We start from the raw sequence: 25,652 nt of genomic DNA, 5'->3' as shown, positions 1-25,652 counted from the left end.
CATTCTGACTTGGGTAATTGTACAAAATGGTTAATCATACAGTTGACGTGATCAAGAAAAAACAAAAAACAAACATTCATTGAGGATGTCTCCACTTCAGGGCAGCTAGCATGAAAGCATTTTGTATGCATGGGAAATTTATGCTTATTTGTCCACTTCCCTTTGTTTTGAGTCACAGCCCAATGCACCTTGGTAACACTTGATCTGTCATACTTAAACTCAAAGCACATACACAGAGCTGGGCAAACACGATAGAAATAAGCTACTTTGTAGCTTACAACACAACCAACTTTTTAAACAGCATACCAGCATTTTACATGCATACCAAATTTCAGTTTAGTATAATAAAAAAAGAAAAAAAAAGTGATCTGAGAACTGAAAAACTTGCAAGAACAGCAAAGTTCATGTTAAGGTAAACAGCCTTCAACCATTGCATAACTGTCGTGTGTTTGTTCTATAAATTATATTATTTGATAAAAGTTCTAAAGATAAATAAAGTTTTCAAATTACTTTTCTTTGGATTAAGCATTAAATTTAGGCAAAAACCTAAAAAAAATGACTTCATAAATTGCAGAAAAGTGAATATTACTTTACTCATTAACATCAACCGATCATCTGAAACACCCAGGCATTACATTTCCCAAAAGAAACAGGCATCATGTAGATTCCTGAATATATCCTTGTGATATCTAACATTTTCCCCACTGTGCACAGAGAGCAGACTTGTTAAACAATGCAAGAATATCAAGGAAAGCAGCGAGTATTGTCATTTTCCCCCTCAGTGATATAGCTGACACCCATATCCCGACCAACTCACAGAGCTGAGCAATCATGGCGTCTCTTGCTCCTTTACTCTCCCAAAGCAGGACCTGCCCCTGTGCTGCTGCCACAGCGGCGCATGCGTAGTTCTGCATGGAGGGAGCTGTGAGGGAAGGGTGCGAAAGGCATGCCATCATGCTTACCCAGCGGCCATGTTCAAAAGCCCGACTTGGACAGATATGGGACATCAGAACGAAAAAAAGCAGACTGTGCTGTGAATCGATTTGAGACAAACTCTTTTTGCCATTGCATCTTACGGGCCTGTTAACAGTTCCTCACAAATTATTCAGACTTATGAAATGTGCCAAGTATGAAAACAAAATACTCATTTAACCACTATATTTGAAACATTTTATTTTCTTTTATCACAGGTAAACGCTTCATAAATCACAATGGTAATACCGTTAATGCCATGTCAAGTTTACTGAAACTAAATTGAGGTTAAAAAGAACTAAGGAATTCAACATGTCAATTACAAGTCATCGGAATAAAATCAATTTAACATCAGTGTAGTTCAGTAGTTTTTATATATATATATATATATATATATATATATATATATATATAATACAGGATGAGTGTACCCACTAATCTGCAGTGGAGGCAGCTGTAATACACTTTACTAATGTCAAATAATTTTTATCATCATAATTTTAAGTTACTTACAAAATTTAAAACAATAACATACTATAGGAAAATATTTGATGTCTTCAGTTTTTGGTCCAAGTTTTGAAGTGTTCTTCAGCAGACGCTCATGTGAAACTAAAGTTCGCTGTGCTGGAAAACAGAGCTCTTACAGTGACCTGGATATGTAAAGAAAACAATAAGGCATAGAATTACGCAAGCGTAAATCTTTTCACACACAGCGTTTAGAAAAAATTTGACTGACAGTTTTGCTTTTGAATTTTGTCATCATAGACACTTGTTTGATAGACTGAAATCCTATTTCAGAGTGACTTATTAGTCTTATACAGCTACTTGCATAACCAGATAAAAATGTCTCACTTAGATTTAAATATGGCAGGCACAAGATTAAAAAAAATCTTTATAACAGCATCTGTATTTAATGTGCACTGAACTAAAATTTACAAAGTACATTAAAAGAAGAAATTAAATATGTATATAAACATCAGACGAGCTAAGGAAATGCTGTTTCTGTGTAGGGCATATTAATTTAACATTAATTTCTGTGCACTTTCCCAACTAGCAATAATAATATTTCAGATAATTACATATTGTAATCAACGACTAAATTTACTATAATTCCAGCAAAATGTCTTTTACACTATTCTGTTTAAAGACTCCAAGTGCTTGCGGATTTTAGTTTCATGAGACTAAACTGCAAATTAGTGAATGTTGTCTGAGGCATAAAGTGAAAAGAAAAAGCTACATTTAGATCATACATCTCATAAGGTTAGAAGTTTGATTTTAAAAAGCAGAAAATAAAAAATAAAAACAACAGAACAATTGTTGAGTAACTGTTTATATATATATATATATATATATATATATTTTTATGTCAAGCACATTGTAAAAAAAAAATCACAATCATTTAAACACTGCATTGATATTTGTATGTAGAAAAGCAGTAAAGTAGAAAAGTGCATTAAAAAAAACTGGAACACTCTTTATGCACAGTGCAAATCAAGACAACACTATGGGTCAGGTTTTCAGTGTAAACATGCCTAACACTGAATGAAAGAAGTTATGACGCGTCATACATAAATACCTGATATTTCACTGCACAACGTCTTAGCCACATGGCCAGCCTCACTGGCGAAGAGAGAGATGATATCATCTTCCAACTCTTCCACAATGCTTTCACACTGCAATAGACATTTGAAAAATATAGTTAGCATTCTATGAGCATGTTGACAGTAAATAAGCAAGAAGCAGAAAATAATCACATCAGTGAAAATACAGTAATGGGTAGCCATCTTTAGTGCTACACTGTTGGCAAGTCTGCCATCTTGGATGGTTCACGAGGCAACTTACAGGCAAATGGCATTTAGTCATTTTACTGTGGTCTAAAAATACAGTCATCTTGTATAGAAAACATAAAATGAGAGAGAAAAAAACCACTCCAAAAGCATACAGTATATGCCCTAGACATTGATCATTTGCATTTAATAAAAAAAATGAACACAGCAATAATAACAAAATTAAATGAATAAATACCAACAACAACAACAATAATAATAATAATAATAATAATAAAACAAATGAAAACAAAAAATTACAGAAGGGCCAAGTCACATTGTTTAGGAAAAAGACATCAGTATTGATGATTCATGAAATATCTCAGAGTTTATGTAAATGTTTCAAAGGCCTTCAGAAATAAAACTTAAATGAAAAAAAATATTGTAGTAAAAAAAAAAAAATTATTTGTAGTGTATACTACACAACTGTCACGATTAAAAAACAATATCAAAATAGTTAAGGAAATAAAAAAAAGCGGGAAACTCACTTTTTATTGTTATACCAAAAATACAAATATACATAAATATATAAAATTTATACTCACTGCAAACTTCAAGGCACTGGAACTCTCTGGTCCATCAAACTTAAAATTTTTGAAATCTGGAAAATTCCCGCCATCATTTACTCTTGGTGCAAATCTCTTGTAGCTCTTTTCTTTGGTGTCCGGGTCCTCATAGAGAGCATAATCGCTCATGCTATTGCAAACTTCTTCCAGCAGTTCAGTTAAGTAAGTCTCAGACCTAGCCAGAGGAATCTACCAGAAAAAGAAATACTAGTTGACTAAGTTACCAAAATCCTTCTATGGGGAAAAACAACAAAAAAGTAGGGCACTGAGGTCACTTAGATGACCTTTTCCTTCCGTTCCCATCTAAACACATCCCCTGTGCCACGACGCTGACTTTTAACCTGCATCTCCAAAGTTGCAAAAGTAGATCCCCTTGCCTTGGCAACAGAACAAAACCACACTGTGGTGTCTAGACAGGTCAAGGTGCACCCTGCTCCCGCCCCTTTGGCCTCCCCCGGAAGGAGAAAGGGGAAAGGGTGACGGGGGGCGGAGAGAGTGAAAAGGCTGGAGAGCGGGGGGTAAGCAGTGGGGAGGGGAGTTGTCAACAGCAGCCAAGTGCAGGGTAAACAGTGGAGTCCCATCCTTTGGTTCTCTTGGGCAGCTCATCTCTTCCACCCTCCAATGATCAAAGCAGGAAGTCTTCCTTGTCAGGCCAGTCAAAGGGTGGCGGGGTTGGGGGCGAGGGGGTTATTGGAAAGAGGACAGGTTGCAGATGAGCTGGATTTTCTTGCGATGTAGATATATCCCTGACCCTATTGTCCCCTTTCAGACACAGTATGGAACCTTCCGGTCTCACTGATTACATTATGAGGGCGTCTCTACCCCCTCCACTCTTGTGAGGCTCGGTGACATAGAGAGGCTTCCGTGGCTCGCTGCCATCTGGTCACAAATAAGATAAAAGGTCCCATGGAAGGACAGCAACCTATCTTCACATCCCCCATCTTTTTAATTAAAAAGCTGAATGCAGTTGGATGGACTGCAAGATAAGACAATATATGAACAACTATGAGCAGGAAAATCAGCGAACGAAGGAGCTGATCACTTGCCTATAGGTGCAGGATGTTTAAACCGTATCAATATGGATACAATGTGGGTATTATGACATCTTTGGCATTAAAACTGAAATATCATATTTGAGAGCTTCACCAATTACACTTCTAAATTCAACTCATTAATCTTTAGGAGACTTCGGGCTGACCAATTGAGAACAATTAGAGAGATTCTGTCGTGCACAAAAGTCCAAAAGCAATAAAAATCTTGCCTTTGGATCTAGCAGAAGACGGCCGGTGTGCCACAACCTCTGCCGAGTCCTTATCATGCAATCCTGAAAATGGCGGGGAATTAAATTCCTCCCCGTAACAGTCTGAAGGGTTTGAATAGAAGCTGTCAATAAAGAATTTCTGTAAGAATAAAGAGAAGGGGGGCAAGGCGGCCCAGGCAGAGAAAAGGCTTCTTAGGGATGCCATCCTTCACTGAATTCCCATTGGAGAGGCAGGCATCATTGTAGTGTTGGGACACAGGGTATTTCATTTTGCTGCCTTAATTCCCTAAAAAAAATTTAAAAAAGTCTAAACATGCACACAAAAAAAACATATAGATTAGATATAGGTTTCTGATCAAGAGTTGTTGAATGTTTATTTATACATAAATTGACCTTTCAGCAAAAGCTGTTAAAGGTTATCTTTGGTTAATCTGCTAAAAACATGGGGTGCATCGCAGGGGTTCACCTACAGCTTCCGGGCAAGTGAACCAAGCCAAGTATGAAAAGAGAAACAGGGAGGGATTTGGCGAGCTTTAATTAGCATTTATTTTTAAGTGAAGTCACTCTCAGGGAACAGTGAGCGAGTTCTGCTACACTGCTTCTGCTTTTCTTCCTTATTATTGAAGAGAAATGGGATACTCAGGAACCAAAGACCAAAGCAGTCATTTTCTGGCACCACTGCGATGGTGGTTATGTGCGATAAGTAAATATGCTAAACGTATAACTCCGTACAGGCATGTAGAGTGCAAAACTGTTTCACTCTTTACAGTTGCATCTGAGAGCTGCAGCTTTCTTTAGACTTGTTACAAGCCTCTACACAGTTTTGAAAAACTGTATCTCACTCATAGCTTTTTTCGATTTGTAATGATAAATAAAAACTTGATTTTGACCAAAATTATGTTACAGCTCCCTGAGCCGCAATTTAAAGCATAATTTGCAATTAAAACCCAAATACCTGACTTCACCTCAATGAGCTGATAAATGACAAATTAAGAAAAAAGACAGATGCATGAAACAAAAACATTAAGTACTTAGTTAATCAACTGTTTCATCTGCAACGAAGCAAGACTTAACAGATTTAACAGGTTTCTTTCTCATCGCTAACAATACTCGTAGTTTTTTTTTTTTAACCCAAACAGTGTACACAAATCAAAAGTAAAATTTAAGCTTCCCATTCAAGTCCCATCATCAATTAGGGCAGAGCATTACTCGCGTTACATTTCCCACCAAACAGGCTGACAAACATTTCACCCACAGTTGAAATGGCCTAATAGGGGAGGGGGAAATCAGAACTGAACAAACACTTGTTATTAGGCAGCAGTTACGATCAAAAGGGGATTAACCCCTAATCAATAGTGGAGTCAGGCACCTAATGACAGTCCCTGGATACCAGGGGTCAGGGCTTAGAGTTCATTGGGTCTGACCTTTACACACTGACACCACTAAACTGAGAAGAAAACCGTAAAAATGGCTCCCTTTACTCAAGTAAACAGAGCAAGCTTATAAACACAAGGAAATATTAAAGAGCTATGTAAGGCAACTGATTACAAAAAAAACGATTTATAATTACAACTTAATAAAAAAGTGAAACTTACAATTCAGATCTTATCAGTATATTGCAGAATACTTTCAAACATTGATTAGCCTGTGTTAATAACTAAAAGCTAAATGCTGGTGGGTAAAGACTGAGAAACTGGAGAAACTTTTTCAGTTTATCACTATCTTGAGCAAGAGAAACCCCAAGTTGCCTGTCAGAATCACCCTGGACGAAGAAGAAATGACTTTAGACGAAACTGTAAATGCACTGATAATGATAAATGTGATCAATTGATTCTGGAGCAATTAACAGTGAATCATACCTTTTTGTCCACAAGACTTCCATCGGGTTTAAGTCTGAATGCGCCAACATGAATCGTCTTTTTTGGATCAGTTTGACTGATTGAATAGTTCAGCTCCTCTGCAATCGCCACACAGGCTAGAAAACAAAAACAAAACAAACATTACAATCGATTTAATCATTTAAACATCGAATGGTAGTCAAAAATGGGGGGGGAAATGCAGGTTTATTTTTTATTTATTTATTTTGATTAAGACATCTTGACAATATACAAATCTAAATATTTCCAGCAGGAAATAGAAGTAAACGTGTGTGTATGTATATATATATATATATATATAAATCCTTTGTACACTGTACTGCAATAAATACGGCTAAATATACATTTCCCATAAGATAATGCTGGATGCCTACTTGTACAATTAATGATCAGGCCTAGATGTTTAATCATGGCATGTACTTAAATCATCTGGACTACAATCAATTTTGTATCAACTTTCTTTTTTTTTACTGCATTGCATGTACTTTTTAAATGGAAAAAAATGGCAATGGCGAAAAATGCACTAGCCACGGTTCTGGTAAAATCAGTAAAAAAAGTTTACTGGTGCTTAGTCATGCTTGCTATATTACCATGGCAACTGCCAAACCTGGGCGGAGCTTAAAGTAGGATTTATGTGAACCAAGCTTTGCACCCTTTGACTCTCCAAAAAGGCTTGGTCCTAGCATTAGTTTCACCAAGTGTTATTATTTTGTAATACTAGTAATATTATTTTATAATAGAAACCAACAGAGCTTTTTTGAAAGAATCTCAGTCCTGCAAAGTGACCAGAATGGAATACACATTTAAATTGTACATTTACCATACAAATTAACTTCGGAATCCTCTGAAAGTAAGAAATGAAATCTATTCACATACAAAATAGTAGAAATAGTTAATTTCAGTGTTGATTTAATGTTGACCTTTTATATCGATGATTCATATGAAAAACTAGTTAGTAAATTTAATAACCTTTGAGATATATTTGCTTGTCTTAGTTTAGAATAACTTAATTTAAGACGGAAAAAAAGACAAAAAAAAAAAGTATAATAACATAAGCTAAGATGTGGACATTACGGTTAAAAAAATCCACTGATTAAAGACCTGTACTGTATACTGTAGTCATCCCTACAGATCTAAATATACTTTGCAAAAAACAAGTGAAACTTGCACAAACTGTATCAGTGCAATATAGCACTTAAATATGATTACGCTTATGTTGAGTTTTATTGTTTTGAAGAACTGCAAGTAACCTGTGAAACCAAAATCCAGAAAACAAAATAAATACTGCAAGGTGTGATGTATATAAAACTCACAAAAAGTTATAAAAACTCACAAAGAGCATGCACTATTCCAAATGACCAATCCAATTTAAAGCAACATGAAAAATATTCATTTATTATTTAGAGCTCACTCCAAGTACTTTAATTAAATCAAACTGAAGCTGACACCGCTTAAAAGCACTAAACATTTTTAAAACAAATATTTCCGCAATGATAATAAGAGATAAAGGAAATCAGTAGTACTTTTTAATTTTAAAAACTAAGTTTTTAACTCGGTTTTAAAAACTTTTTTATTTTAGCAGCAATACTTTTCAAAAACAAGCACAATTAGTTACCATTGAACATGTGGTTGTTTGCTTCAGAAATTCTTTTAAACTGTCATTTAAAAAAAAAAAAAAAAAAACGAAGGGAAGGATTTGCATCGTTTACAGGGCATTTTAGTCAGTGTGAAAATTTTAACCTAAATGAAACAACTTTTTACACGTGTCACTCCGTGGAATACAAATAAATAAATAAATAAATATATATATATATATATATTATATTAATTATATTTTTATTATATATCCTTAATTCTGAATTATGTGAAAAAACACCTTGAATATCTTTGTTTAACCACACACTTAAAAGATATTAGCCATATAAACGCTTGATCAAACTACTTTGATTCTGAATAAATTACCATTTAATTCATGCACATGCTGTCCACTTTATCTGTACTGATGTCACAAAATGTTTAAAAACATGGCGGTGACAGTTTAAAAGAAAGTGAAAAATTAAGAGTTACAAAATTTTAAATTAAAAAAATTACACTCCTAATAGAAAAATTAAACTAGAAACATTTGTTGTAATTACCAGCTCAATCATCACTTACTTTAGCATTATAATTCATTTGTGTGTGTGTGTGTGTTTTGATTATTTATTTAGAAACTCCATGCAACATCAACTTACCTGAACAGTACAATGCTTCATCTTTCTTTGACTCTGTTGTACTGGACAACATGAACACTGCCACAAGAACAAGGCAAACCTGTTTAACCCACGGTGACATGCTGATCTCCTGGATGAGGAAAACACGGTGAAGGTAATTGAAATTGCATTATTCCATTTCATATAGACACTCACAGAACAATTATACTGAATGTTCATCACAACAAGCTAATGATAACCAACAGAAAAAAAGCCCACTTTGAGTGAACAACTGTATAATTGTCTAAAGGATCTTACTTCAGCAAACACTCTCAGCTATTTTACAAATACATCCAAATTGGCACCCACTAGTTAGTCGACGGTCTCAGTGTATTAGCTTAGCATATATTAAAAACAGTGTCTAATGTTCACACAGCCTTGTATGGACAAATACTGGATAAATATAATGAATATGGTACCATTATACGTGTCTTATGAATAACAAATCTATGAAACGCCACAATTACAATACGTATTCATTTGGCATACCGTTTTAAACAAACAAGAAGCTTCTCTGACACAATAACGACCCCATTATTGTGTCAGAGAAGTGTCAACATTACTAAACGCTTTGAATGGGAATAACAACTGAACGTGTGTAAAGGGAATAAAGTGTGTGGCATCTTCCTCAAATGAGAATTCAAAGCCCAGTTGGAATAGAGTTATAAAACATCTCAGAGGTAGCATTTTAAAGAGTTCAGATTACAGCCTTGAAAATGGGCTTCAAGTAACCTACTTAGCAGGTGTATTTTATGCGTAATAGTATTAGGTATTGCTGCTCTCAGTTAAACTTTTTGAAAACTTCAGGGGCTTTTCATAAAGTTCTGAATGAACTAGCGCCCCCAACTGAACAAAACCATTACTTTTGTACATCTACTGTGTAATTTCCATTTACCACTAATGTTCTGATAACCAAAACACTGACTCATCGCAATATGCGCATCTCTGTTATTTAAATAGCTTAGGATATATATTTTAAACTGATTACTAGTCGAAATAGATGTATACGAGACTGTGCCACCTAATAGTGCGCTCCGAATAACTTGCAAGTAAAACTTGGTGCACCTGCTCCACCTGTTTCATTTGTTCATGTGTGTGTGTGTGTGTGTGTGTGTGTGTGTGTGTGTGTGTGTGTGTGTAAATGAGCAGCTAAAATAAAAGAACTAAAACAACGTACATAATTAGGATTTGATAGGATATAGTGGCCACCCAGTCGTATATACCTTAAACTAACACATTATAAACAGTCGAAGAAGTGTTTACTGTCTTACCTGAGACGGTACGTGTGAGTAACAAGAGGTGAGTGAGGCACGGGTAAAAGTTTTCGTTGCTATAAAAAATGACTGAGGCAAAACAGGGTACAAGCTCAATGCCAGGTAGCTTACACAAAAACTCACAAAGATCCGTCTGAAAAATGAATTACAAATGCGCTTCCTAATTCCAATACAAAAAGCAACGACTACCTACGTGCCGGTCTGTCATGCTGCCACGACCAGCAACCTTGCTGGCCGCACTAAGAATTGACAGCCAATGAAATCACAGAATTCTGACTGTCATCCAATGAACGCAAAGAATGACTAGACATTAAATACCCGGATTAGAAAGTTCCCAGACACCACTCGACCAGATAATGGGAAACATTACAGCCGTTACAATCAAGCATTGAGTTTACAAATAAATAAATAAATAAATAAAACATGCTTTGTTTTTGTTTTCTGCAAACTAAAACAGAACTACTCTGTCTAAACTAAGTTTAGCTGTATGGAAACATCTGTAAGTCGTAAAGTCAACAGTTTAGGCATTTTTAAAAACTAAATTAAGTCTGAATACTGTTGGCAGTGTGTTTTGTGTAGACGCCACAAACAAACAAACAAACAAACACAATTAGAGCGGCAGTAAATAAATAAATACAATTTTAAACCTTTATAGCTATCTCTTATTTTGTGCTATGAAAACTACTATAACGTTGTGTGTGTGTGTGTGTGTGTGTGTGTGTGTGTGTGTGTGTGTGTGTGTGTATATATAGGTATTGGGTTCTTTATTCACGGAAAAATATATTTTAGTAAAAGATTGTTAGCAGGTTTCTAAAATTTTATATTATATTATTATATTTGCATTTAAAATGAAATATTTTCGAGCGTGAAAAGGAATCTCAAATCTCAGATATTATATATATATATATATATATATATATATATACCTATAAAAAGCATTCATACCCCATCATTTTTTTCACGTTTTTTTTTAATGTTGCAGCCTTATGTTAAACTGCTTTAAATAACTTATTTTTCCACATCAACCTACACTCCATGCACCATAATGACAAAGCAAAAAACAGTGACAACTTTGCAAATTTATTAAAATTCAAAAACTGAAATAAGTACATTGCATAAGTATTCATACCCTTACTGCAGTACTTAGTTGAAGCACCTTTACAGCCTCAAGTCTTTTTGGTGTGATGCGACAAGCTTTGCACATCTGCATTTGGCAATTATCTGCCATTCTTCTCCTCACCTCTTCACCTCTCAAGCTCTGTCAGGATGGATGGGGGCAGGTGCACATTTTCAGGTTTCTCCAGAAATATTTGTTTGGATTCAAGCTCAGGCTGTGGCTGGGCCACTCAAGGACATTCACAGGGTTGTCTGTAAGCCATTCTTGCTGTGTGCTTAGGGTCATTGTCCTGTTGGAAGGTAAACCTTCTGCCCAGTCTGAGGTTGTGAATGCTCTGGACTGGGCTTTCATTAAGGCTATCTCTATATTTTTCTGTGTTGAGCTTTCCTTCTTCTCTGACGAGTCCCTCAGTCCCTGCCGCTGAAATACAGCCCCTCAGCATGAGGCTGCGACCACCACTTTACTTTTGGGATGGTACTCTGCAGGTGATGAGCAGTGCCTGGTTTCCTTCAAACATGATGCTTAGAATTGAGATTCATCAGACCAGAGAATCTTGCTTCTCACAATTTGAGGGTTCTTTAGGTGCTTTGTTGCAAATTCCAAGTGTGTTTTCATATGTCTTCACTGAGGAGAGGATTGAGTTTGACCACACCGCCATAAAGACCAGATCGAGTGTTGCAGTGATGTTTGTCCTTCTGTAAGTTTCTCCCATCTGCATATATGATCATAGAGCTCAACTAGAGTGACCATCAGCTTCTTGGTCACCAGTCTAACCAAGGCTATTCTCCATCGATTGCTCAGTTTGGCCAGGAGGCCAGCTCTAGGAAGAGTCCTAGTGTTTCCAAACGTCTTCCATTATGGATCATAGAGGCTACATGCTTCTGTGAACCTTCAATGCAGCAGATTTTTTTTCTGAACTCTTCCCCAGATGTGTGGCTTGACACAATCCTGTCTTTGAGCTCTACAGGCATTTCATTTGACCTCAGGGCTTGGTTTTTGCTCTGATATGCATTTTCAGCTGTTAGACCTTTTCTTGAGTGGTGTGTGCCTTTCCAAATCATACCCATTCAAATGAATTTGCCACAGGTTAAAGGCAGTGTTGCCAACTGCTTTCAACTGAAAGTAGCTAAAACTGGTAGCTAAATGTCACTAGATGACATCACAATGGCAAATTCACTGATCTATATAAAGATGAATGTAGATCAGTGGGCAAGATGAGAACTTAGATAAGGTTTGTCCAAGAAATTGTTATATTTGTCCCTAAACTTTTGAAAAAAGTCTCAAAAGGGACGGGGAAGTCACTAAATCTAGCTAAAAAGTAGCTAAATTGGCAACACTGGTTAAAGGTGCAGTAGGAGATCTTGGAAAATGCTAACTTTAGCCTGATAGTACTGAAAGCGAACGTCCCACCCTCCCTGCAATCGCCGTCCAAAGCCACGTGCCCTGAACGCATATACGCTCACTCACAGACCAGAACACCAGTGACAACATTACTACAATAGGCTACATCAGCCGTTTTCAATTCCAGCCCATGTTCCGAAGTGAAGTAAACCCCTGCTCAGGGAGAAGGGAGCAATGAACACGGTGTAGGGATCATATCGATCGGAACACAGTTCATGCACATACCTCACTTCTAACGAGTTGGTTATCTGAATCGGGTGTGTTAACTAAGCGAGACATGCAAAATATGTGCGTGAGGACTGGAATTGGGAACCGCTGGGCTGATCATGTGTCATTCACCGGTGAGAAAACTTTAAAAGTACAAGTACAACTACAGTGCCAGGAAGGAAGATCGGGTTGTTGAGCTCAACTAGAGTGACCATCAGCTTCTTGGTCACCAGTCTAACCAAGGCTATTCTCCATCGATTGCTCAGTTTGGCCAGGAGGCCAGCTCTAGGAAGAGTCCTAGTGTTTCCAAACGTCTTCCATTATGGATCATAGAGGCTACATGCTTCTGTGAACCTTCAATGCAGCAGATTTTTTTTCTGAACTCTTCCCCAGATGTGTGGCTTGACACAATCCTGTCTTTGAGCTCTACAGGCATTTCATTTGACCTCAGGGCTTGGTTTTTGCTCTGATATGCATTTTCAGCTGTTAGACCTTTTCTTGAGTGGTGTGTGCCTTTCCAAATCATACCCATTCAAATGAATTTGCCACAGGTTAAAGGCAGTGTTGCCAACTGCTTTCAACTGAAAGTAGCTAAAACTGGTAGCTAAATGTCACTAGATGACATCACAATGGCAAATTCACTGATCTATATAAAGATGAATGTAGATCAGTGGGCAAGATGAGAACTTAGATAAGGTTTGTCCAAGAAATTGTTATATTTGTCCCTAAACTTTTGAAAAAAGTCTCAAAAGGGACGGGGAAGTCACTAAATCTAGCTAAAAAGTAGCTAAATTGGCAACACTGGTTAAAGGTGCAGTAGGAGATCTTGGAAAATGCTAACTTTAGCCTGATAGTACTGAAAGCGAACGTCCCACCCTCCCTGCAATCGCCGTCCAAAGCCACGTGCCCTGAACGCATATACGCTCACTCACAGACCAGAACACCAGTGACAACATTACTACAATAGGCTACATCAGCCGTTTTCAATTCCAGCCCATGTTCCGAAGTGAAGTAAACCCCTGCTCAGGGAGAAGGGAGCAATGAACACGGTGTAGGGATCATATCGATCGGAACACAGTTCATGCACATACCTCACTTCTAACGAGTTGGTTATCTGAATCGGGTGTGTTAACTAAGCGAGACATGCAAAATATGTGCGTGAGGACTGGAATTGGGAACCGCTGGGCTGATCATGTGTCATTCACCGGTGAGAAAACTTTAAAAGTACAAGTACAACTACAGTGCCAGGAAGGAAGATCGGGTTGTTGATGTTTGTCTGCCATTCTCGCTCTGTCTGCACAGCGTGCGTGAACGCGCTGATGACGTGTCCTGTCTGCGCGAACAGGGTGCACAGAGGAATGCAAATACATATGTTGACAGGCAGGTAGGAAAGCCAATTAAAACGCTCGGAGTAAGCGTTTTGATTGGACGAACATTTCTTGGTCCTACGCCTTCCACAGAATATATAAATACAGATAAATACATTTAGACCACTTAACTTAATGATTGCTATCGGGATGTGAAGGGACTTTCAACCAGCATAACAAAAATGTTTCTGAAGACAATCACCTAGTGCACCTTTAACACCACTCGAAGTTTAGTAACATCTACAAGCAATATGAATGCTCCTGGCTGAAATTTCAACTGTCCCAGAAAAGGGTTTGAATACTTATTCAATGGAATCATTTCAGTTTTTTATTTCAAATAAATTTGCAAAGTTGTCACAAAGCAGTTTTTTGCTTTGTCATTATGGTGTATGGATTGTAGATTGATGTGGAAAAAAAGTTATTTAAAGTAGTTTAACATAAGGCTGCAACATAACAAAATGTGAAAAAAATGAAGGGGTATGAAGACCTTTTATATAGGTATTGTGTATATATATATATATGAAGAGTTCAGATGCAAAAGCCTCTAAGTGCCATCTGAAATTTTCATCTATACTGAGCATTTTTATCAGGCTCCTATGTTTAGGTTCAGTAATTTTACTCTAATGGCAATGTTTAGTGAAGTGAAATAACTGAACATAAATAGGAGCCTGATAAAAACGCTTATTTTAGAAGAAAATTTCAGACGGCACTTAGAGGCTTTTTGCATCTGAACTCTTCATATATACATATATATATATATATATATATATATATATATAGGTATTGGGTTCTTATTTATTCAAAAACATATTTTAGTGAAAGATCATTAGAAGGTTTATAAAATTGTATATTATATTATTATATTTGCAATTTAAAATTAAATATTTTCGAGCGTGAAAAGGAATCTCAAATATATAAAATATGCAAGTGAAGTGTATTTTCAAAAGTTGTTTGGGTTTAATTTTTATTACCCACAATCCCTTGCATAACTTACTTTTTCATAACCTTTCCTATTTGAACATTTAGTGTGCACCAGGTCAGGCTGTGTATCATGTGTATATATAGTGGAAAATATTAAAGGTAGACAAATTGTTCTTCGGCAAAAGCCACACTATTACCATACAAGGTTTTTGCCGTATCTAGCAGTAGCCTACGTCAGCAGGTGGTTCACGGTGTCCCTTTAGTCACGTGAGTGCTGAATGGTGCACTTCCTTAACGTAATTTTATGTTTTCTACGGCATTTGTTTGTGTAAAATTACTGTGTGAAAAACCGAACAGTTTGGAGACACCCAAACTATATCTAAGATAACGCCTAAAACCTGTATTTCTCCGTGCGTGGCTGACCCTAATTGACACTAACATAATATAAAGTGTAAAATTTACAACATTAACTGGAACGATAACGATTTTTGCATAAGAAAGCTGTACACTCAAGAGTTTTCAGAAAATTTTACAAAAAAATCTTTTGTAAATCTCGTGACGCACGTAGCGTTTTACTGGTGCCAAAATATTGCAGTGAAATTTTATGTTTCTTAAACAACTGTGGCTTATTTCTTTCTGAAATAGGCAGAATTATTTGTGCAGAAATGCATTATTAGTATTGCGGCATTGCCCTCAATTGCTCTGGTACATTTAAATTAATGAACTAATAATAATTAAAACAACACTTGGTGTGCACTAAATGCTGCAAGCGCCTACATTTTACAGCACAATACAATTCAAACACAAACAAAACGTGATTTATTCTCTTCACAGAGAACAATGAAGTCTATGACGAGCCTGAACGAGAGAGGTTTTACAGAGGATCGTATCAAGTTCAAGATACAGTAGGCCTAATGCTGCTCTGAACTTATTCTGGGTTAAACGGGTCTTCATTAATAGAATGTATGTTATTTAAGCTGTAAAAATAATATAACTATCCTGAAATAAAAACAAAATATTTCCATCTATTAATATTAATAGCCATATGTACTAAATACACACCGTACTAAATAAAGGCATCTGGCCAAATAAGTCATTTTGTTAAAGCATGTACACATTTAATCTCTGAATAACTTTCACGTTGTTTAATTGTGTTTTTAAAGTAAAGTTATTTTCTTTCTGTGAAACTGAAAATCAGTATGTTTCTAAATGGCTTGGTGGTCTTGGGCATGCAGTGCTTTATGTTCTTTCCTTATAACGTGATTCAGAGTAAGACGTTCTGATGGGTGACTGGCTGACATCCAAATAAGTGAGTGCTTGAGCTATATCCAGAACACTGCGTATATATATTTTAATAGATTTTATCCGCTGTCTTGGACCTAGATCTCTGACTCTTGTCTTGAAGATCATGTGAAGTGATTGCATTCTCAGTGCACAGTATGATATGCTGATAAACAGCAGTAAATATCTGTTAAGATGCCAGGTCTCAGGTGATGGTGTCACATTCTGCCTCAGGATTGTGACAGGTGGTTTCTTCACAGGGCCAGCTGTCCTATTTTTTGCAGCTAATGGTACATTATCTGCTAAATGTGTCCTACGGCACAAATACAATGTGCTCTGTAGATTAAAGGACCTTACTAGAAATAACTTTAACTGTGGCAGGTTTGAGGTCTTTTGATTATTGACCAGATTTTACGGGAGAGGAACTGTAAAGTGTACACTTTGATTTAATAACTGAGAAGACTAGCTAAACTGTCCAAACTCTGGCTCATCATTGAAAGCAGCAACAAGATTTATAAGTGCATCAATATTTATCATGTACTTTTTGGGAGTCGAATCTCTTCTTTTGCATTCATCTTTTTATTTTGCTTTACGAATACCCTTTAGATTATTTAAGATCTGAGCATACTATTCAACAGATGTGTGATTTATTTATTTAAAAATACCAATAAGAATTCATTTTGTATTATTTGAATCAGGCAACAGCAGTCTGACAAAGAAAAAAAAATCTTATTTAATATTTATAGATGTAAATTATTACCACAATATTGACTGGTAAACCAATATAATAAAATATACATTATAGAAGGTGGATAGGTTCTCGTTCTGTGTTGAAAAGACTATATCAACAAATTTAATAATTAAACTCATTAAAGAGTTGGTTTGCAAAGAGCTTAAACTGAGGGTGTGCTTCTCAGGATCTGTTGGACACATCAGATGAAGAGCTGAATGATGACCTTTTGTGTAGCGATGATGAGAACGAAACTATATGGTAGGGTGAACTTTTCCTCTTTCTGTAGCAGTCTGGTCTATAGGGGAACTGTTAGATAAAGGTTGGTTTTTGATGCCCCCCAGAGCCTCTGTAAGCTCTGCTTAGCGCAAACACTGCCGGAGCACATTGCACATAATGGGAATGTTGTTTCAAAATGCCCTTATCTTGCTCTTTTTTCCATCTGGCAAATTTCCAAACAAGAATTACGAAGCTCTGCTTGGAGAATACTGATGTTCTGACATAGCCAGTAATCGTAATACTACTTTAAAATGGGTATATCAGTTGGTTCCTTGATTGTGGCTGTTTTAAGCACAATTATACAGGTTGTGTTTTCTTTTCAGATGTCACAATGAAAGCATTTTTAAACCAAAACTGCAGGCGATTGCAAAGCCTACCTCGTTTGCGAACCTGGCTGAAGACCACGCCAGATGTCCTAAAGAAGAGGTGGAAGTGGACCCTGGTGAAGTTTTAGACATCGAAATCAATGCTCCTTCTGGAGATGAATTTCATGTGAGTTACCCCTTTATCTCTTTAGATAGCATTGGTTTTGTCGTTTGATTGTTTTCTTTTTTTTCGCTCCTTAAGCTTTCGTGCTTTGGAATTGGCTCCCTTGAGGGAGGGAGGGAGTGACAGGGAGGTGAAATTAGATCTATTATCACTCTCTAGCAGTTTATTTGTCTGTGCCCTGACAAAGTTAGTGCTGACAGCTTGTTTGGTGGAAGGTAATGCCCCCCTGTTGTCTCCATGGCAGAACTGAGCTCTGACCTTGAGGCCTGCATCCCTGTGGAAAAGAACTCTTTGTTGTAGGAGAGACTCCCCGCCAATTATCAGCCTCAGATAATGCATAGGCTTCTATCAAACCGTAAACCAAATCTGATAACACTTGTGTAGGTGAAAAGATTATTGACCCTTTAAAAGATATCTGTGTGACGTAAATATGGAGGACATAACTGATGCTCCTCTCTTGTTTTCCTGTCCACCAGAGAAAGAGATTATCCCTAATAATGGTGTGATGTGTGTTGTGAAGTCAATATATCATTATTTCAAGGACGTCTAAGACATTGCTGAATAAAGGCTGGTCTTTCGTTGTAGGATAGAGACACAGTCTTTTCATAAGTGATTGAGAGCAATACAAAACAGGGTCAAATAAGCTGTCCCTGGATAAGCCAGACTGAATGATTCAATGCTCAATGCTATTGAATATGTTAATCAGATACAGGGACAGCTTTATCCAAATGTCAGCTGATTAGATGTTCAAACGATTGATCAATAAAACAAAACCTGTCATGAAACGTGTATGCAATGTGTATTTAGCAGGAAGTTGCTGACTACAGTGACCATCAGCAGGCCAACGTAAAGATGGATGTTAAGGATGATATTAGGGTGGTGTCCAGTTTACCCATGCAGGAGTCAAGAGAGGTATTGTATTGTCTTGGTATTTTGGAAGAGGAGGTGCATTTATTGTAGATAGGCCTTCTGTTTCCAGAGTTGATAATTTGCTGAGAATAAAATACTGTATGCGCTGTATACACTACTGTTTCAAAATTTGATGCCAGTAAGATTTTTTAAATTATTTTAAAATAAGTTTATGCTTTTATTTAGCAAGGATGCATTAAATTGATCAAAAGTGAGAGTAAAGACTTTTACATTGTTAAAAAGAGTTTCAAACAAATGCTGCTCTTTAAACCTTTCTATTCATCGGAGAATCCTGAAAAAAAATGTATCATGGTTTCCACAAAAAATATTTAGCAGCACAACTGTTTTTAACATTGATGAGAATAAGAAATGTTTATTTCAAATCAGCATATGAATGATTTCTGAAGGGTCATGTTGTAACACTAAAAACTGGTAATGGCTGCTGAAAATTCAGCTTTGCAATCTCAGGAATAAATTACAGACTGAACTATATTAAAATAGAAAACAATATTATTGTTAATGTTTAATTGATGTTTTAATTTTTGATTAAGTAAATGCAGCCTTGATGCGCATTTATGAGACTTTCCAATCTCCTAATACAATTGTGTAGTGTATTATTTTTTTCGTTTGTAAACAACAGAATTTTATAGTTTTAACATGTTCAGTTGATGGGTTCTATATTAATTATATAATTATATTAATTATAACACTACACTTGAGATATAAATTCATATAGAGAATATGAACTTAGTATCCAAGGTTTCCACTGCTAGCCTAACCATTCAGTTTACTAAATAGATGCTGAAATCATCAATTGCAATTAATTAGATCCGTCTGTCACCTTCGACCTACCTCTCTATTTAATGGCAAGAGAGTGTTAGTCTCTCGACTGTAAACACAAACATACACCTGCAGTACAGATGGTGTCTGCTGTTACGTTTACAGTCTCTGTGTTCGGAGTGTTAGCCTCTGTTTGTGGCACTGAGCCACACTGTTTATGTCAGGAATAGAGACACAAAGGGACAGAGGGCTTTTCCCCCTTTTTTTTTTTTTTTTTTTAGTTCTGGACCTGATGGCATTTGTGGGGGCTGGGATTTCCATTGACACTCTGGTCACTTCTCAGTTTTGATATGCAAGTTGACAATTTCAGCTCTGGAGCCTATTCAGCAGTTTTTTGCTTGGTCATGTGCTAGTGTCACAGAGGAAGCTAATTCATAGGAAAATCATATTGTTTACTGTTGATTTTTGTTATTTTGTAAAAAAAAAAAATTACATGTATTTGACTACTTTCAAGTGTAGAAAACAGAAAATAAAACAGCTCCAAAACCACAATTTTGCTCATACCATTCGAATCTCGATCCAGCGCTCACCATGCATTATACATTTCCTAGTATAAAAACCTAAGAAGCAGCCCTAACAAAGCTCAATTGACATTTCAGTTTATGTTACAAATGTAATTTGCATTTTGTCAGAAGTTATGACCCTGTGCAGCACCCTATTTCCATTGAAAGGATGTGCTCCCTACCTACTGATTGGAGATGTCACCCGAAACCATTCTGTTACACAGAGCAGTGAAATTGATTGTGACACACAGTGTGAAGGAAATAATTGCTGATTCATAGCCTGTTGAGAGGTAGACAGGTTAAAATGGAGGATTCGATATGATACTTGATGTATAGATTACACAACCACCATCACTGACCATTGAATTTCTAGTGCTGGTCAAGTTCTGTTTTTACAGCTGCTATTAACAAGCTGATCTGTGGAGCATTCTATAGCACACTGGGTTATTTTTTTTATAATTTCCAGTTTGTGTTCTGTGGTTGCTTGAGAATAGTGCAATGTGGAACTGAAGGGAATTGAAGCAGGGTTGCTTTGGTAAACAGGGATCTCCTGCGTAGGAATGAAATAACTTGGGGTTAATAGACATACAAGAGTATGGGGGATTGATAAACACTCCATACTAACATAATCAACACCCCCCCCTCCCCCCAGCCCCAGCAGAACAGCACTCAGTGGGAATTTATGAATTTATTAAACATAAAATGCTTATCCCGGCAACTGTTAGCATGTATTAACTTCACTATCTACATGTTATTGTGGATTTTAATGGGGAACTGCATGAATGTGTGTATGTATAGATTTCAGGAAGGTTTTGTCTTTTTGTCATGTATGTGAGATCTGTGAGTTTGCTTTACGAAAAATGTTTAAATGATCAAGGGTTATTGCTCCTCCTACTGATGTTGGTATTTGGATTATGCAAAATAACTTGGCAGTTTTCTACTTTGAGTCAATCATAAGAAATTAGCTTTGTGTTTTGCTTTGGATTTACCATCTCTCTTGTGGTAAAAACATATTTTGCATTGGGCAATTACTGTAAAGCACAAAACAATATTTAATTAATGCAAACTACGGTGGTTGTGCATCCTGATAGCACTGCGGTATTCTTGTGAACGCGTCCCTCTGCTTGTTTAATTGATGATGAAGTGAAGCCTCTCCCTCTTCCTCTTGACTCCATGACGAATGATGAATGAAGCATTGCTGGTGTAGGATTGGCTGAAATGCTCATTTAACATGTCAGGAGCGAGTAGAGTGAATGTAAATTATGCATAGCTCCGCATTAGCATTATGTCATCTGCAAGAAGCTGACTGGACTTGCCGATGTCTTCATTCACTCTAACATAAACTCCCCTGTAGTCTCACTGATGCTGATGTTATAGCATCTTACAAGGTTGCCTTTTGAGATTGCCTTCTAAATATTGCTGTATTAACATCAAGCATGTTAAATGGACAGCTAGATGTTTATCTCTAAATTTCTTTCATGTAAAATGTATTCCAAATTTATTCCAAATAATATTTTAAATAAACATTAGTTTTTATTGTTTACAGTCTTTTTTTTCTTCTTTAATATAAAAAATGGTAAGTAATGGAAAGTTATGGAATATAAAAATAATATAATGAATGATAAAATAATATGAATATAAATTTAGAATCTAAAATGTATATTTAATATAAATGAATATATGCTTTTCTAATTATTTTATTGGCTTTTGCTCTTTGTGCAGTTTCCTCTGGCACATTTGTATTTGACTAAAAATGAGTCAAGTGGCTACTCATGTGGCTAAATTGTTCAGTTTTAAGTGTTAGTGCCCTCTCTTTGTCTATCCCTTTCTTTACCTTTCTGTCTCTCTTCCCATGTTCCCCCCAACCCCTGTCTCTTTCTATCCTGAAGTCACGCTAATCTGTGATCATGGCATTAATAGACACAGACAGGCGGAGGAGAGGTATCACAGCCCCTCCTTCCTCCCTCTGCAGCACGAGTGGCAGCCCCATTGTCTGCTGGCGTCGTTGGAGTAAAGTGCCGAATTGCCTGGCTTTATTCAAATTATATCACATTTGATAAAGTCATCTTTCAACGAAGAACATCATATAGTTCTGACCCTATTATTACAGGTACACAGTATCGTTAAACACTGTTTTTAGATGATGTGATCAAACGTGGCCTTTTCGCTCCCGTCGCACCCCTAGGGCAAGTACGATCCACCCACAGACCAAACCCTCCAGAGTTCTGAGTCGCACCCTAGCTCTTTCTCCTTCTGAGCCCCCACAACACTTCGAGCCAATCGGTACCTTCACCAGAACCAGAAGAGGCATCTCTCGGCAAGGTCAGGCTCAGGTCTGCAGCCACTTTCTGCCCGAGGGGTTCGCAAATTTACTTTCATTTCATCAAGCTGTTATTACTGTGAATGGAATAATGAGTTGATAAATATTGCTGTGGGTTTAGATTTTTGGTTAGATGTTTCGTTTTAACAATAATAATACAATTTAAAATATGTATGCATGTATGTATGTATGCATGCATGTATGTATGTATTTATCTATTAAAATACAATGGATGCTGGAATTTTATTGTTGTGGATAATAATAATAATAATAATAATTATTATTATTATTATTATTATTATTTTAATCAAATTGTTGTTGATTATAATTAATTTTCAGACTACATTACTTTAATAATGATAATAACAATAATATTTAAGAATGTACATTATATTGTTGTTGTCGTTATTACAATTTACAGAATACACAATATTTTAATAATTATTATTATTATTGAATACTATTTTAATCATTAAAATTATTATTTGTTGTTGTTGTTAATAATAATAATAATAATAATAATAATAATAATAATAATAATAATAATAATAATAATAACATTTCCAGAATCCAAAATACATATTAAATTAGTAAAAATTTTTATTTTTATTGGAATAGTTCCATTTCCTGTCTTTAAAGGAAGTTAAGGCGTCCGTACAGAATTAAGTGTCAAATAGGCGTTATCCTTTCTATTGCAGTGCCCTTGATGTCTGCACAAAGCCAGGCCTGGCCTGCTGTGGATCCCTTGAGCATCCAAGGGAGTAGCAGCTGTTCGCTCAGTGTATGTGTGTATGTGTGTGTGCTCACAGACGCGGCTGTGTGTATATGTTTTCTACTGCTATTAATCATGAGTGCCCTGGCTAAACACTGTTTGAGTTGAATCTGTAAACATTGATAGCTGTCCTTGTGCAACTGGAAAGGTTTGATATGGGCTTTAGGCACATGTTTATTTCATTTCTAGGGAGGAGGGGGACTTAATGCTCAATAGGATGTGAGGGTCACAGGCTCTGTACATATGCCCCAGCAACAACATTTGTATTCAATCTAAGTCTTATTCATTATAATACATCAAAATATCATTCCTAAATATCTTTACCTTGAATTAATTCAGCTGTACACATTAGATGTCTAAAAATTACTTTTTATCCCTTAACCTGATGGCATTTGTGAAGTTAAGTCTGTTTTGTTGTAATCAATCAGCTCGCTACTTTAAAAAAAATATATAATTAGTCGTTGCCTCCTTGTTCCACTGCAATTTAAAATGTGTGTTCACGGTGTGTGTGTGTGTTCACTGCTGTGTGTGTGCACTTTGGATGGGATAAATGCAGAGCACTAATTCCGAGTATGGGTTACCATACTTGGCCACATGTCACATAATTTTAAATGAGCCACACTGGTTATGTTGATGTTCTCTGGATGCCCATGATGTGATGTGTATTTTTCCGCTCTCAAATGTGAATCTCAATCGAGTGCAGCACTTCAGAGAGCAACTCTGAGAGCCTAAGCCAATCAGCAGTGTCACTGAGCCAAGGCTTGGTATGATGCCGTTTAGAATGCAGGTGACAAAATGCCCCCCGGAAACTTCCATTTGCCAGTGGGCATCTGATTAATCACGATTATCATACCATTATCATACAATCACACACTAATCGTACATGCAGGGTCCCATCTGTGGTGTGTGTGTGTGTGTGTGTAAGAAATATTTTCTATGAAGAAAGGTCTTTAAATATTAATCCTGTCTATCATTTTAAACTTCATTTTACAACTGCATGGAGTATTCCATTGAATTGAAATGGATGAATTGCCTCCAGTGAAAGATCTCATTAATTCCATTAATTGCAGCAGAGAATGGGTTGGCTGCTGTTTATTTGCACTGGCTGAATGACAGCTCTGATCGTGAGTGAGGCAGATAAAGGCTCTTTGCTATGGATCAGTGGATTGCCCGCAAGTTTTTAATTCTGTGATGTCAGAAGTCGCTTAAATGACTGTTTGTGAAAAGAAAAATATCAGACTGTCTTGTTAAAACGCATCACAAATAATCCAGGTCATTTGACTGAAAGAGGTGCGATGTACTTTCTGTTCAGCTCTATTTTGATTTTGCAGATTGAATCTTTTTTTTTGTGTGCAAATTATAATGTTTAGATGATTAAAAAGTTACCTATCCCGCAATAAATTATGTAGACAACTCAGAAATTAATTTTAAAATGAATAATTTTGCCCTCGTTTGACCTTCTTTAGTGGTAGCCCTACAGCAGTTTTTAATTTAGAGTGTGCTGAATATAAACATCCCTCTTATGACTTTCTGATTCCACAACAGCATCTCTCCTCCAGGAAAGAGGCCCAGTGGCGTGACCATCTTCCCCCTCTATCGGTGCAGTTTCATTGGCAATTCTAACACAGAGAGTGGAAGACAACAGGCAAAGCATGATTCTAATGAAACATCCCCCTATTGTCCTCTAAATCATCTCCGTTATTGAATGCAGTGCAATCCACACCTGGCTCCAACCCTGGAGAGCTTCGGCAGCCTCTATCTCTCCCTGTCCCTCCTGCTCCATCTCTCTCTCTCTCTCTCTCTCTCTCTGTAAATGCAGGATTAGCCATTGAAAGAGCATTCTTGGTTATCAAATTCATACAAACGGCTTTTGCTTTTGTGTAGTGCTTTTAATTAAATCCGACTGGGGGGCTGGAACTGACCTTTTGAGTGGAGAACTGATTAAGTGCACAATGCCCAGTTATTTCTGAACCACAGTCTGTTGCAAAGAGCCACTGATTAACTTTCTGTTTAGGATGACTTGGCTTGAATCTCATTCACACACAGGCCAAGGAGAGAAGAAAAAAAATAGGAGTAATCAATTCTGGTTTAGAATGTAGATTAGGAGCGATAGCATCAGGTAATTAACAGGGGTAAGGGTGGCATTTTCGTACGTGAAGTACAGTGAAAAGGGTTTATTTGAATACCGAGATGGATATTTAAGAGGATAAAGGTGAAATCAGGGTGGTTAGCTTTTCTTTGAAAGGATTAGTGGATTGTTATTGTGAATCCCCCGAAAAGCTCAGTGCAATTAAAGCAGATGTGCGTGATCATAATGACCAGAGTGCCAGCAAAGTTTCCGCTATGAAACACTTGAAATCTCTGCTAATATATGAGAATAACCAGACAATCATTGTATAATCATGTTAAAAAAATAAATCATATATATATATATATATATATATATATATATATATATATATATATATATATATATATATATATATATATA

At 36.5% G+C, this 25,652-nt stretch overlaps 1 protein-coding gene and 1 pseudogene across 2 annotated transcripts; one reads left to right on the top strand and one right to left on the bottom strand.

The window, feature by feature from the left end:
* Nucleotides 1–1,214: 1,214 nt before the first annotated feature.
* Nucleotides 1,215–10,284, bottom strand: LOC107550718 (protein canopy-1-like). 2 transcript variants are annotated; one of them, XM_016232079.1, is made up of 7 exons: nt 10,215–10,284; nt 10,023–10,094; nt 8,734–8,842; nt 6,485–6,600; nt 3,344–3,553; nt 2,549–2,645; nt 1,215–1,622 (listed from the first exon to the last, which is right to left on the bottom strand). In XM_016232079.1, the coding sequence occupies exons 3-7, from the start codon at nt 8,831–8,833 to the stop codon at nt 1,582–1,584; spliced, it is 564 nt and encodes a 187-aa protein (XP_016087565.1). In that variant the 5' UTR covers nt 8,834–8,842; nt 10,023–10,094; nt 10,215–10,284; the 3' UTR covers nt 1,215–1,581. The 2 variants fall into 2 exon arrangements, with proteins under 2 accessions (XP_016087565.1, XP_016087564.1); XM_016232078.1 differs by having other exon boundaries at nt 10,219–10,272.
* A 1,298-nt stretch (nt 10,285–11,582) lies between these two features.
* LOC107550692 (uncharacterized) overlaps nt 11,583–25,652 on the top strand; it is a 19,105-nt pseudogene continuing 5,035 nt past the window's right edge.

Source organism: Sinocyclocheilus grahami, unplaced genomic scaffold (genome assembly GCF_001515645.1).
Source record: "Sinocyclocheilus grahami isolate Dianchi unplaced genomic scaffold, SAMN03320097.WGS_v1.1 scaffold406.1, whole genome shotgun sequence".
Taxonomy (NCBI): Eukaryota; Metazoa; Chordata; class Actinopteri; order Cypriniformes; family Cyprinidae; genus Sinocyclocheilus; species Sinocyclocheilus grahami.
This window is presented reverse-complemented; position numbering and strand designations above follow the sequence as displayed.

Coding starts and splice junctions, on each gene's coding strand:
- LOC107550718 (XM_016232078.1), bottom strand. Junction 6,601..8,733: donor TGAAGCATTGTACTGTTCAG/GTAAGTTGATGT, acceptor TTTGTTTTCTAG/CCTGTGTGGCGATTGCAGAG. Junction 2,646..3,343: donor CCAGTGCCTTGAAGTTTGCA/GTGAGTATAAAT, acceptor TGTCTATTGCAG/TGTGAAAGCATTGTGGAAGA.